This window comes from Hippopotamus amphibius, chromosome 3, assembly GCF_030028045.1.
Source record: "Hippopotamus amphibius kiboko isolate mHipAmp2 chromosome 3, mHipAmp2.hap2, whole genome shotgun sequence".
NCBI classification, from domain to species: Eukaryota; Metazoa; Chordata; class Mammalia; order Artiodactyla; family Hippopotamidae; genus Hippopotamus; species Hippopotamus amphibius.
The window spans coordinates 155,062,714-155,077,449 of record NC_080188.1 but is presented as its reverse complement, the minus strand read 5'-3'; the positions used below and the strand labels follow the sequence as shown (position 1 = coordinate 155,077,449).

The 14,736-nt window shown below is 45.2% G+C and overlaps 1 protein-coding gene across 7 annotated transcripts in view; it reads right to left on the bottom strand.

Moving 5' to 3' along the window:
- SRGAP2 (SLIT-ROBO Rho GTPase activating protein 2) overlaps window positions 1-14,711 on the bottom strand; it is a 233,688-nt gene extending 218,977 nt beyond the window's left edge. For 5 of the 7 annotated variants that reach the window (XM_057727352.1, XM_057727349.1, XM_057727354.1 and 2 more), the window contains exons 1-2: window positions 14,558-14,710; window positions 12,173-12,781 (exon numbers count right to left, since the gene is read on the bottom strand). Coding sequence is in view for 6 of the 7 variants with exons in the window: in XM_057727349.1 (XP_057583332.1) it covers window positions 12,173-12,239 (67 nt within the window). In the remaining variant the exon portion in view is untranslated. Of the gene's footprint in view, window positions 1-12,172; window positions 12,782-14,557 lie in introns of all 7 variants that reach the window. The other 2 variants (XM_057727357.1, XM_057727350.1) reach the window with 1 other exon arrangement.
- Window positions 14,712-14,736: the final 25 nt, after the last annotated feature.

The window sequence follows — 14,736 nt, the reverse complement described above, 5'->3', positions numbered from 1 at the left end:
AGGAGAAGACGTGAGGCAATGGAAGACTGAAAGCTTGGGAGGTTTGTGTCTGCCTGGATAATGATTAACTTTTTGCTGCTGAATCCAGAAGAGCTGGCATATCTGGACTGGCAGTCCTGCTCCCTGGCCCAAGAGGGAAAGAAAGCTCACACGTACACCTGTACTATGAGAAAGAACTAACTGGTATCGATCCATTTCAGGCTTTGGCAGTGGGAGCACTACTGTAGTTTGAAGAGTACTAGATATTTTAAAATTGTGTTGTCACTGGTCTTAAAATATCCAGATCAAGAATCTCATGAATCAAAGCAGCAGATATCATCTACCCAAAATGTTTCAATGTTTGTTTAAAGTTGCTGACAACAAAGAGTTGAGATAACTTACATCACCACAAATCACTGAATAAATAAAAGAGATCAAGAGATACAGCACAACTGACTCTGAGGATGTCTCATACACAAAGCCTGTTAATGTCATTTAAAGATGAAACCTTACACTCATATGTGGAATCTAATTTTTAAAAAATGATGTAAATGAACTTATCTACAAAACAGAAACAGACTCATAGATTTCAAAAACAAAATTATGGTCACCAAAGGGGAAACACAGTGGGGAGGGATAAATTAGGAGTTTGGAATTAACATATAAACAGTACTATAACTATATATAAACTAGATAATCAACAAGGATCAACAAGTTTATATATATAACTATATATAAACTAGATAATCAACAAGTATAGCACAGGGAACTCTACTCAATATTCTGTAATAACCTGTATGAGAAAAGTATCTGCAAAAGAATGGATGTATGTATAACTGAATCACTTTGTTGTACACCTGAACCTAACACAACATTGTGAATCAACTATACTCCAATAAAATTAAAAAAAAAAATGAAACCTTAAACCAGGAGTAGGAGAGATAAGTAGGAAGAACCTACGGTATCTGTTCTCTGGTTTCTAGCCTTCTCTTAGGACAAACATCAACATGTAAACTCTATGTGTCAACTCACTTGAAGATAACCATTTTGGATCACATGTCCTAAAAATGATGAAGCAAGGAACTAGCAATCCATCTTTCTTCGTTCTAGCTGAGAATCTGAGAATCCCAACGGTGGAAGGACTTGTCCAACATGACGTAGCTAGTCCTCCATGGCCCTACAGCCCTCCCTCCCTCCCTGTGAGTGATATTTTTTAAATGCTGTAATGATAAAAATATGAGCTATCATCATTATTAATAGTACACATTTTAAAACAACAGACTGTTACTTAGCCTTTTCAATAGGTGGAAAGAAAACAAACATAAACGTGGAAACACTTCCATTCCGTATTACCGCGTACCTCATCACGATCCACAAAGAAATCCCTTAGTTGACAAAGAGCCTAACATATGGAGAGGAATATAAGAGGCAAGAGGCATCCTGGGAGAGCCTGAAGTCACTTACCCCACAGCCCAGACGTCTAGATTATCCCTACCCAGTTCCACATCCACGCCACCTCCCCCCAGTTTGTCCCAGCCCAGATGTCAGGGATTAAAAACCTCCCACTTCCTTATTTCTTTAATTTTAATTAAAGACAATCACCCAACTTTCATTTTCTTTTTCTTTTAAATTCAAGTGCTGCACACAACATAAATGTCTATAATACCAGGAGTGATGCAAGTTCCATCTCTGGCCCATCAACGTTGGTGAGGAAAACCATATACACCAGTATCAGGAGAGAATTTTCTCACTCCGTAAGTCTCTGAGCTTCCTGGAAGTCCTAGGTTTAATATATTGATATTTACCCTGATTAAAGCATTTATTGCCCCTAGTAACCCAGTCACAAGTCCACCTCTAGATCCATCAAGTAACTATCCCTCACCTCAATTTCTCCAACTGTGAGGCACACCTTTCTATCAGATAGTGACACCTAAACAAGTATCACTTCAGCTGCTCTCCAGGTCAGCTACCACTGTGCCACCACTGGGGTCCACCCTCTATGTGTGTAGCAGCCACACAGACACACTCTCCCGGGACTGAGGAAAGTGTCATTCAGAGAATACAATGGGTTTTGTACTTAAAATTGTGCCTGCTTAACAGGGGCAGAATTGTCATCTTCAATATCTTAAATAAGCAAAAATAATAAACCATGAAAGCTGGGGCAGACCTTAGAAATTTTCTAATTTAACCCCATTTACCTAGAGGAGAAAACCAAGGCGTAGGCAGATCAAATAGGTGTGTACTAGGAAGACATTTAGAATACTGCAGTTAGAACTCCTTTTTGAATCAAGATAGCAAGAAATGAGAACAATCAACTGAAGGTCTACAGCATTTCACAGTTTCAAAGGCATTTCAAATGAATTATTCCATTGGAGCCTTATAACAATGTTGAGCGGGCCTGGTTTCCCACTCTGCCTTCATCTCTTACTAGCTGTGTGCTTAACCTCCCTGTGTCTCATCTGTCAACTGGGGATAATAATAGTAGCTACCTCATAGGGCTGTTGGCAGATTCATGAGTTAAAGCACTAAAAACACAATTTAGACATAAGAAGCACTCACTAAATGCTAGGCATCCTCATCCTCATCACCATCATCATTAGCCAGGGCAAAGAACTGTTGTCCCAATTTTACAGATGAGGAAACTAGGAATTTTGAGACCTGAGGTGAGTTACCCCCAAAATCAAGGTTGTAAATGGCAAAGCCAAACTAGAACCCAGGCTTTCTGACTCCAAATCCAGCAATCTTTCTCAGGGAACCATGCTCCCCTGTAGTTCAATTTGTTATGGTCCCAAAGAAATATTGCTTCAAAATAGGTACCTCAGTCAAGGTGCTTCCCCAAAGAGCAGCTTACTCATTTGACGAGATCTGGCCCAATTACCCTTACCGCCCCCCCCCCCCAAACAAACAAACAAACACACACACACACAGAAGAAAAAGACTAGTGGGAAAAAGAAGCAGATCTCCAAGGGGTTTCAATGTTTGGAGAAATTGTTGCCAACTCATCAGAAACAGGATGTATTTCTTAAAGCTCCTGGCATATCACATCTTGGCCAGCTCACACTTCTGGATCCCTTTGTTTTCTGTGCTTTGTCTTCCTGTGGAGCCCATGGCTGGTGAGGTCACCTTCTCCAGGGAGAGCACTTGGACCCTGCCCATCATACTGTGATTTGAAAGGCAGAACCTGGGCTCAGGCAGCAAAGACAAGGTCCCAACTTCCACGATGCCTTTTGGGTCACCTGCCCACTGATTAATGCATTTTCAGAAGAACAGGTTAAAAAAAAAAAAAAAAAAAAGGCTCTGCCTTCTTCCTAACAGATGGCATCCTAAAATACCCACAGAAATGGAGGAGGTGCACTTCCCAGCTGCTTTTCCTTCCTCACGAATATATATTTCAAGTTCAGAACCCTTCATTCACAATGTATAAATAAAGTCAAGACTACTTAATACCAAATGACTTGAGAAATCAGAGGGGAGAGTTTTTCTGTTTGTCCCTTTGGACTTTTCTTCCCCTTTTACCATAGATCATGCAGCTGCTTCTAATAATGCAATAGCTCTCTCCAAAACCATGCCTCGAAAAAGTATCCCAGCAGTTCTTCTTCAGGTAACTCTGTTTTAACTCCTAGTCAAAACAAACCTAAACTTTCTCAAATTTAGACTTGGAATATCTGTTTTAAATGATGAATAAATCCTGGACAAATGCAGAATGTATTTTGCTTCAGTTACAGAAAAATCTTACTTTTGTTTTAAACTCTTTAGAATTTCAGAGTTAATATTCTCCTTGATTTTCAAGGAAAGAGACACGAGTGAAGAATTCAAGTACAGCTCTAGGGCAATGATTCTAAAGGGGCAGAAGGGGTAGTAAAGAAGGAAAAACCTACCCCCACTGGGGAGCCTCCACAGTGCTATACAGTTTGTACTTGTCCCTGTATAATGATAATATTCACAATGCTTGATCTACTTTGAATTTCAAATAACATTAACATAAGGAGAAGGCGTTACTGGAGTAGTGGAAGAAATGCAGAAGCAAGGCATCCTGGCATTGTCAAATTCAACCTCAACTCAGAAAGGTTCACATTCAATTTACAAACATTTATTCATTTCCATGCCTAGAAGCTGGACGCATGGAAACGTATAAAAGACAATTCCATTCCCAAGGTACTCAGCTGGTTGTAAATAATGAGGTGTAAATGAAGAGATTACCACGTAATATGAGTGCAATATACAAATAAGCACAAAGACACTGCTGAGGAGATGCTGAGGGTAGGTTGATTAACCCTGTGCAGACATGCTAAGGAATCCTGCTTGGGATCCTGCACAGGGTCACTATGCAGAGAGTAGGGATAAGCAGGGAAGACTTCCTGGAGGTGGTGACATCTGAGCTGGGTTTTAAAGGATAAGTTTTCCAGGTTCAAGGAAAGGGACTCATTCCAAAGAGAAGACACAGCATGGATAAAGCATGAAGCATGAAATAACATAATGTGGTAAGGCAACAAGAGGCAGTTTAGCCTTTTGGTGGTATAAAATGTGAGCAAGGTAATTGGAAAGCGATAGATGTAAACAGTCTTTTACGTACGCTATGACTTTAGCAGAACAGTAAGTTTGGTTTTTTTAAAACATCACTTTGGTGGTATTATGCAAGATACATCACCAAGATAAATTAAGAAACTATTTCTAAAAAAATTATTTGTAGTAGTCCAGGTCATTCATGTATGCCTTCATCATTATAGCCAGTATATATTTACTAAGAGCAACCATTTAGGCTGCAACACTGTTCTAGACATGTTTCCCATCTGAAGGAGCCCCTCCATACTAAGAGTTACATGTTTAGTATTTAATATATGCCATACACGGAGCTAGAATTTTGCACACGTTCACAGTAAACCAGCAAGGCAGGTCTTATCTCTCCGTCACAGAAGAGAAGTTGAGTGGGTAAGGATGGAGAGCAAGGAGGTGATATTGACAAGATTCCCACTAAGGGCTACTTCCAAAGGCTGTGCTCTTTGCACTGCATTACAAAACCTCAAAACATTCCTACTGTAAGTCTAGGAGAAGAGAGAAGACTGAAAGACAAATATTTAAAACTAAGGCAGTACAAGATCAATGCCATAGCGCTATGTGAGTGAACTAGAGAGAAGGGTCATTTCTGGTCAGTGTGACCAAGGAAGGCAATCCAGAAAAGTTGGGCTTTACTAGAAGCGTGAGATTTCAGTAGGTGGAGATGTGGGACTGGGCAGGGCAAAAGAGGTATTCCATGAAGAGCACTCAGAACTTAGACTCTGGTGATGGCTGAGGTTCTAACTCCTATTCATTCACCAGCTGCAGCCCCTGGCTGAATCTCCTACACCTCACTTTCTTCTTCAGCAAAATGGGATAATAACAATATATTTCTCCTAGAGTTGGTGTAAAAATTATGAAATAATTTATGTAGAGTATTTACATAATGCCTAGTACATTAAGCCTCAAACAAACAGCAAAATATTAGCTAATAGTACATGTTTCTAAAGAATGGCAAATAGGGAATTCCCTGGTGGTCCAGTGGTTAGGACTCTGCGCTTTCACTGCTAAGGGCCTGGGTTCAATCCCTGGTTGAGGAACTAAGATCCCGCAAGCCATGTGGTACAGCCAAGAAAAATAAAAAATAACGTCAAATAGTCAGATAGGCTGCCAGTCCTTTTAAAGTAAAATGGAAAAGGATAGTTGAAACGATAGGTTGCAGCCAGACTGAAGACCAAGTAACATTCACCTTGGAAAGTTGGTCTCTATTCAACAGACAATAGGGAATCAATCATTAGAGGAAAGAAACCATATTCATCACATTCTGAGCAGATCCCCCATGGGAGCCCCAGCCCCTCCCCTTGGCATCTGGCTCACTTGTGACCCCTTCAGAAAACGCCTGAGGCCCAGGGGAATGGTTCAAGCAAGGACTACAGGAAAATAGATACTGTCACTCTTCAACTTGCAACATACCCAAGATTTTTTTTTTTCTTTTCTTTCTTCCCCTATCCTGTACCCTCTCTCCTAAACACACAGTAGTGGCTGATTACTATTATTATTACTATTATTATTATTAACCCAACTTCCCTGGGAGATTGTTTATTTTTATTTACTAAGGTTAAATAAATTTTCCAGGGACCAATCTGGGTGACTTAGATCATTATTTGTTACTTTTTAAAATTTGGTAATATCCAGCTTTTACTTACTTATTTTTAACCTAATGTCATTTCTATAATGTGGTATTATCTTACTCATTTATTAACACATCATGATGAAGAAACCTTAGGATGATTTCGTTCACTTATCTTGATTGTGATTGTTTCGAAGGTAGACAACATGTCAAAACTTATCAAATGTATACCTTAAACATGTGAGGTTTATTATGTCGATTAAACCTCAATAAAGCTGTTAAAAATATAATTAAAGGTTAGTCATTCAGGTAATTATTAAAAGGTATAAAATTTTTATTAATATACAATGCTTATACGATGAACATAAATATATATTCATAATATGAAAATATGAACATGTATATTTAAAGGTTAATTCTAAAAATTTAATGAGGTCAGGTGATTATATAGAAATGTATACACAGGGCTGTAAAACTTTGGTGTAGAGAACATTTTTTAAAAATAGTAATATACCTGTGTTCACAGCAGCATTATTTGCAATAACCAAAAAGTAGAAGCAACCCAAGTGTCCATGGATGGATGAATGGATAAACAAAATGTGGACTATGTATACAATGTCCCTAAAAAGGAAGGAATTCTGACACATGCTACAACATGGTTGAACCTTTAAGATATTTTGCTCAATGAAGTAAGCCAGCCACAAAAGGACAAATACTGTATGATTCCGCTTACATGAGGTGCCTAGAGTTGTCAAATAGAGAAGAGGGGGCAGTCATTGTTTAATGGGTACAGAGCTTCCTCTCTGCAAAATGAAGAGTTCTGTGGATAGATGGTGGTGATGGTTACACAACAATGTGAATGTAATTAATGCCACTGAACTGTACATTTAAGAATGATTCAAATGGTAAATTTTTTGTTATGTGTATTTTACCACAATGAAAGAGAGAGAAAGAGAAATGACAGTTCCTACACATTGCTGTAAAATCAGTAAAGGTGTTATTTGTAATTTTCAAAAACATTTTTAAGTACTCTCATTATTTATTTTTAAATCAAACAACTTTGAAGGTAACTTTCCCAGATCCCCCAAAAGGCCAATTCTGTAGCTGACACCAGCTAAAACTCTTTACTGGAATTTTATTGTTTCCCTGTAACATGACATCATATTTTCCTAACAAAGCCCTTAGAGGTCTAGGGTCTAAGGTAATCACCATTCCCATGAAGAAAACCTCTCCTCTGGAGGAAGAACTCTACAGGTGCCACTGACAGCCCAAGTTTATCTAGACCAAACAGTGCGAGTTCATGAGTCAGGGACTAGGCACCTGCTGATTTTAAAAGGGTGTGGACCCTACATATCAGGGTCAGGTCAGACTCTGTAAACTTCATAACAGAGAAATGATCAGGGCTTGTCCGGTCTTTCAACCTGTGTGGTGCAAAACTACCAGCTGGACTTCTCCAAAGGAAATGTCTGTTCCCATACCCCAAGAGAATGCCTGAAATTGGAAAAGTTAAGGACTCCTCACAAACCCTGTTTCTAACCACTGCTGCTTTGCACAGCACACAGCATCCCAAGCTCCTTGCCCACCACCTTCCTCCAGGGCCTTTTAACTTGGAGATACAGAGTACAGTACTTGAAATTTTCCAAGAGCTTCATTTTCTTCCAGGAGCTCACCTTACCGCAGAGTCCTATTTTCCCTGAGCAAGGGAAGAGGTGCCTTCAATCATCTTGCAGGAAGATGATAGCATCTGCTTGGGGATTCCAACGAGATGTTTTACTGCAGCTTTTCACAAACTGATTATATTTAAAGTCCCCTTGAGGAATGGGGGCTGGGAGGAAAGAAGCCTCAGAGAAGACCTTTGTTGGCAGGAGTGAAGAACCGCTCACACCTCCCCAGGGAACAAGCTTGTTTAAATACCAGCAATCCACATTCCCAAGTGTGTGCGCATACACCATATGTCTAGAGGTTTAAATTTCAACTCCTGCTCTGAAAGGGTCCTGAAAGGGTTAAACTGTTCCAGGCAAAGGCCTGAGGCTTTTCTATCAAAACGCTCCAGATGGAAATTACAAAATTTCACTTCTTAGCTCTGTGGTGCACACACACTGTTCTTCTAAGACATTAAGAAAAAAAAGACAAGACCCCTAATGTTCTCAAGAAAGAGAATTTAACGGCCCAGTACACAGTGCCAGTCTGTTTCAGATGATTCCTCCTGGAATATTTGCATGAACTGTCAGTCTCCAGCTTTCTGGGGGACTGTAAAAACTCAAGGTATGGAGAGGGTAGAGGAATGGGAGCCTTGAACAAGGACAGGACAATAACTGGGAGGGTTTGCCGTGATGTGAACTCATCCAAATACCAGCCAGATTATCACCTCTCGTGATGGTTATGTCCTGCATCTTACCACCTTTCGCTGCTCCAATCCCAAAAGAAGCTAACAAACTAGAAGCCAAGAGGCCTGAGGTTATGACCATGAATCTGACCATGAATCTGTCAAGAATTTCCAGCGATTAATGTATATGAAGCGCTTTGTAAATTGAGCCATGTACAAGTACTAAGAATATTATTGCTTTCGAGTCCGAGATGGAAAGGCATGAACTTTCAAAGGAATCTGAACACCCACAAGCAAAAAACAATGATGGTTTTTAAGAAGGAGGCTCCAAGGCAGGCTGACTCAGAAGGCACGCCCCTTATAAAACCACACTGGGGTAGGGTTGGGGCTGCAGTCTCAGAAGTCCCTCAGGCACATGCAAGCAGGTGGTTTAAAGGGAGGCAAAACCACAGGATAGACAGGGTCCCCCAAAGTTCATTAAGGGGCCCCTTGATTCAAACCATTCTGACTGAAAAGCAAGACCCAGGACTCTGGTCAGAGACATATAGAAAACAACAGTGGCCCACAATTAGACAGTTTACCTGTTCATTTTACAAAATGGGAAACTGAGTTCTAGAGGGTTTAAGTGCCTGAACCAAGATATCTTTCACTACTACTGGAGGAACTTAAACTAGAACTCAAGTTTCATTCCTAGCCTTGTTTCCTATCATTATCACTGGCACTTTGGGAGTGAAAAGGCAATGCGGGCTTAATGGTCTTCCCACTTCAGCAGACCGTACTATTATTGAGCATTTACAAGTACCAGATACTGTGCTAAGTGACTTTGATATACTATCCCACTGAATCCTCACAATGACCTTAGGAAACACATATGGTGTTGCCTATTTTCCAGGCTAGGATTCTGAGGCTTGGACAAGTCACGTAACTTGCTCAAGGAGCAAAGCAAGCAATTGACAGCACTGAGATTTAAAACTGGATCCCTCTGACTCACAAACTTGCGCTCTTAACCACCAGACCAAAAAAGCAATTTTCTCTTTTATCCTGGCATCTGTAAGAGAAGTAAGACTGGTGGCACTATGAGTCCCATACAACACGTAAAAAGCTGAAACATCATAAATCTGACCAAGGGCTTCCAGCTAGTAGGGGAACAGAGCCAACCCAGGTCCTTTGTCTCCAAGTTCTATGATCTTCCATGGAGAATATAGACTCTAGAATGCAAGCTTCAGGAGAGAAAGGACTTGTCTTGTTCATTACTGCATGACCGATTCTTTACCCTAAGACTCAGTTTCTTCATGCAGTGAAAGGAGGATGAAGTTATATTCACCTCCGGGTTTTCAGTAAAGATTAAATGGGACAATTCTTATAAAGCACTTGGGACAGGCTGGAACATAATGACCAGCCAAAATGTAATCTATTATTATCCATTGACAGATTCTGGCTTAAGTTTTTTTTTTCCCCTACTCTGGTCAAATGTTGCTTCATAGTAAATATGAACAGAATAGAATAGAATAGAATAGAATAGAATAGAATAGAATAGAATAGAATAGAATCGAATCGAATCGAATCGAATAGGAGAATTGGGAGTCGGTAACCTGCTTCTAGTTTCAGATCTACCACCACCTAGCTGTGTGACCTTGGACGAGCCTCTTAATTTCTCTATACTCGCCTCAGCTGTAAACGAGGGATTAAACCATTCAAATCAGTCTCAAAAGCATTCATCAGGCACCTTCTCTGAGTAAGACATCATGCTCAGCCACCTATAAAATTCTATGATCCTGAATAGTGTGAATGAAAAAATATCAGTGCAAAGCAAAACAGTCCCCTGCTTGTGGCAAGGTTGAAGAGAAACCCCAAATAGTCAACTGCATTACATCATCTCGATGAGCAATGTTTGTAAATACACAAAGTGTTTAATTTTGAGACACCTGTGAGAAATCCCTCACCAATACGGAATCAGCAGATACAGTTCTATTAACACCTATCAGTCCTGAACCTTCCAAAAAATAAACATGTAAAATCACTTTGCACCTTAGTCAAATGGCGTGCTTCTGGAGAGAAATCTGGGAAAGTCAAAGTTATTAATGCTCCCTATGGCAACAGTTAAGAATAGGATGCATTAAAAAAAAAAAAAAAAAAAAAGGAATGACATATCTGGTTAAAACTGCAGGGGGGATTCCAGCAGCAACCTGCAGTGCATCTGGACAGTACACTGAGGCCAGTGGCCTATTGTTTACAAAAACAGGTTGGGATTATGAACAGTGACAGGAGGCCAAGACCTCAATTATGCCTCACAACCACACCTCTCCCAGTCCCAGTTCAACTGAAGCTATCCATCAGTCAACTCCCCCATCTCTGTAATAAACCCACCAATATTTGCAGCCCAGTGGATAGAAGGTCCCTCAGGGCACCTCCAGCATTGACCAAGCTGATGACATTAAAAAGATCCTACAAGCACAGTGGGGACTTCAAACTACCTTCAAACCTTCCAAGAGATAAAGCAGCTGCCCATTTCAAACTCTACCCCCACTCGCACCCCCAGCAATCATAAGAGGGGAGGCATGGCTCTTCCCAGGTCCTCTAGGATAGGAAAAGGTCTCCTTGCATTGGTGCAGGGAAAGAAGGAGGGGCCCCTCCCTCTGTACTCTGAAACAAAGGAAAACCCAGAGCTCCAACCATGTGGTGCAACATTCAAGGCCACCCACCTCTCCCACTCCCCAGCTGAGGTCTCAATGGGCTAGAACCACATAGCTGTTTCCAGTGACTGGCCAAGAAGGGACGGTGTCTTGCGCAACCATATGTTGGGGCTCTTTAACAGGCGGGAACCCCTTCTATGGGAACTGCTGGTTAAAAAAGGCTATCTGGGAAGGGGTTTTGATTCATGCGCCAAGTCAAGCAGTAGACGAGATGTGCCAATAGGTCACTTGCTTTCTCTAGGTCTACATTTTGCTTTAACTTCTCATATTTTTGCAGAGAGGTAAGCGGGCCTTTAAAAGCATGTATTCTGGAGCAGAGGACAACAACACAGAAGGGTTAAACAATTATGTCTTCCCATTCTCCAGACTCAGCACCACCCTGCAACATCCCAACTCCATTCAGGTTTAGGTGAGGGCGGAGACCGGGTGTGAGTGACCTTATTCCTTCTGTTCTCTGATCTCTGACTGAATGCAGACAACCAGAGACCAGGAAGGTACAAGGTGCACCCAAGGTGGCCACAGACTTTCTGTGCCTGATGCCATAGCAAAATGTCATGTTTTGATATAGTGCATCAGAAAAAAACCCTGCCTCTCCCAGGGCTCTCCAAATGGTACACCTTCTCAAGGTTGCCTTTCTCTGCCTGGACTCCTCTTCAACCTCTGAAATAAATTCCCAAACACCTGTCAGATTTCAGTTGTCCTTCAAGGAAACCTGACCCAGACACCCAGAGGCAAATTGCCGCCTTTCTCTCTCCAAGAACCTTCTACCCCTCCCCCCACCCTATTTAGCCTAGGCAAAAGGGCTGCCAAAATAATGGCCAGCCCTGCAGACAAATCTAAAGCCCACTCCGAAAATTCCTTTCCAGAGAGTGTGACCGCTGGCATGGCCGATCCCTCGGAGTCTCAGACCCACCTATGAAACCACCTCTGGGGTCAGCCTGCCCCCACCTGCTCCACCCAAAGAAATGAACACCCTGCAAATCAGGGTGGAAACACATGTCTCAATGGTCTTCAGAGAATATGCATTATGCTATTTTTCAAAGCCCTTACCTTTGACCTGAGTATCGTACTCTGCTATGATCTCCTTATCCTTTTTGAATTTGGCTGGAGACGTCATGTTTTCCTTCTTTCTTCCAAATTCGAACTGTGAATTGATAGATCCACGGGAAAAATCCAACCACCGAAATCAATACCTCCAAGATCGCTTCTCCCGAGGGCAGAAGGGGCCCCCCGCGGTGGTCTCCAGCGCTCCGGGGAGCGCGGGCTGCGGGCTGGGCGAGCGGCTACGGCGGGCACATGCAGACGGTGGGCGCTGGGGCCGGGCGCGGCGGCGGTTGGTTCCTGTGCTAGAGCCCGAGCCGCAGCCTCAGCATTAGCCGGGAGAACTGCAGCGCCCGGAGGCTGGCCTGGGGTCTGACATCAACGACACAGGCGGGGAGTGGAAGTCCTTCCGCACAACATGGTGTGGGGGTGCGGGGGTGTGGACTCGCCCAGCTGGGTCCCCGGGAGGGAGTGGGTGCGTAGAGGGGTGCCGGGGGAGGGCTGGGCGTGCTTCGCGGTTTTTTGTTGCACAGGCTCGAAGATGCTGCAAATCAAATCTCAAACGGGAGCCGCAGCAGCGCAGACTGGATCGGAAGTCGTTTGCTCCGGTTCACTTGCCTGTAAATGCAGGGAAAAGGGGAGGGGGCGATCAGCCCCAGCGCAGATCCTAATCGCTGCGGGGGTGGGGTAAGGGACGCCGTTTCCAGCCTGGCCTGGGCCCATTCATCTCAGCCAAACGCCGCCCGGCCCGCAGAGTCCGGCGCAGCGAGGTGGGGAGGAAGGAAGCTCCCTCCGGATTTTGTATTAAGGCTGAAAGAAAACACTTTGGAGCAGCCGCCTTCGCGGGCTTGGGGTGGGGACTGCGGCGGGAACGCGGGGCTCCGGGCGGGGACTGCGGCACCTCCACGGCCTCCCGAACCTTGCCAGCGCTGGGCAGCGGCAGCCAGAGGGAACCCTCCCGGCCCGGCCTCCGACGCGGCCCTCGACCCCCGGCTGGGGCAACTCCCTGGACTTCAAAGGGGATCAAAGCCGTGGAGGGACAAGCCACCCGGGCACAACTTTTCTTCCCCTCCGCCCCTCCTCCCAGTTGTTTTGTTTTTGGTTACTAGCTTTTCTTGGCAGCAAAATGTTGCGGGGGGAGGGGGGCGGCGGGACTGATCTGCAGGAAAAAGCCTGCTCGGCACGGGACACAACCAGGAAAACAATGTGGTCGGCAGAAGCAGGAAACGGCTTAGAGGCGAGGGTCGGAGTCGGGAAAACCGGGAAGGCGGGGGGCGGAAGGCAGCCACCGCCTCTCCCAAGTCAGGGACGACAGTGACTCTAAAGCCACCCCCAATTGGCCACCCAAGCCCAGAGATCCCAGATACCGCACCCAAACCCAGGCTGAGGGTTGGGGGGGGAGGTCGTTGAGGGTCGCTGTCCCGACTCCTCGGACCAGGAGGTACCCGAAGGATCCCGCTCCGACCCAGGCCCAGGAGGCGGGAGGGACGCGGACGCGAGTGCAGAGCCGGGCGTCTCGCTCCCGGACGCGCCGCAGCGGCGACCCTCCCTCCTTGGCCGCCCCTTTCCCTTTCCGCGCTGGGAGTCTCCCACTTCCCGCGCCTGGAGATAGGGCCCGCACCGAGGGAGGAACAGGGAGCAGAAGCGGCGTGGTGGTTCAGACCCGCAGGAAGCGGGGAGGGGGGGGGGGGAGAGGTGGGGTCCTGAGGCTGCACGGGAACCGGGGACAAGTGGAGCTTCTGCACACGCTTGATAGGCGTGGAAAGGGCAAAGGGGGGATTACCTTGGGGTGAGGGGGAAGTTAGGAGACTATCGTGGGCCGGGATGTTACATGGAGCGCTAGAATATTAGCAACTTTGGGGACCCAGATATAGATCTGGGAACCGGAGTGCGTGGAGAGGAGCCTTTCGGGGTGGGCCGGGGGGCTGGGGCAGGGAAGAGCCCCGGAAGCCATGCGGAACACCCATCTTTTTGGGTCCAGGGCTGTAACCCGGCTGTCTGCCAGGACTTGGAGATAGAGGAAGAGAGCAGCCGATGGTTATGGGTGATGCCAACGACGGCTGCCCAAAGGTGGACCAAGGCTGCCAGTGTGCAGTGGACTTGGGGAGGGGGGCTGGGTGCAGACTGCGCGGCGGCATGTGAGCCAAGGCAGAGTCCCAGGCAGTACGGTAAAGGGCGGAGATGCAATCCTAAAGAAGTATTATGGGCTGTACTGGGAGACTGGGAGTGGGACAGGAGGGAGGGGGTCTGAGGCATTCCGGGCGGCAACGCTAAGGCGATGCCGAAAGCAGCATCCGCGCCCTCTCCTTCCCGCCTCTGCCTGGGTTTGTTCAGTCAGGGCTGCAGCCCCACGGCTGGGAAGAAGAAGAAAGGGGAGAGGGAAGGAGCCTTTACCTGGCTCTGACGCGACGGGTCCCGAGCCCCCGGCTCCGCTTCCCACTCAGAGCTCTCCTCCCCTCTCTTCCCCGCCACCCGCTTCTACGCAGATCGGTCCCCTAGTCCCCTGAGGAACCTCCGCCAACTCCACAGGACCCCGCCGGGAAGCAGAGCCCACCCCCTTGCCAATCACCGCC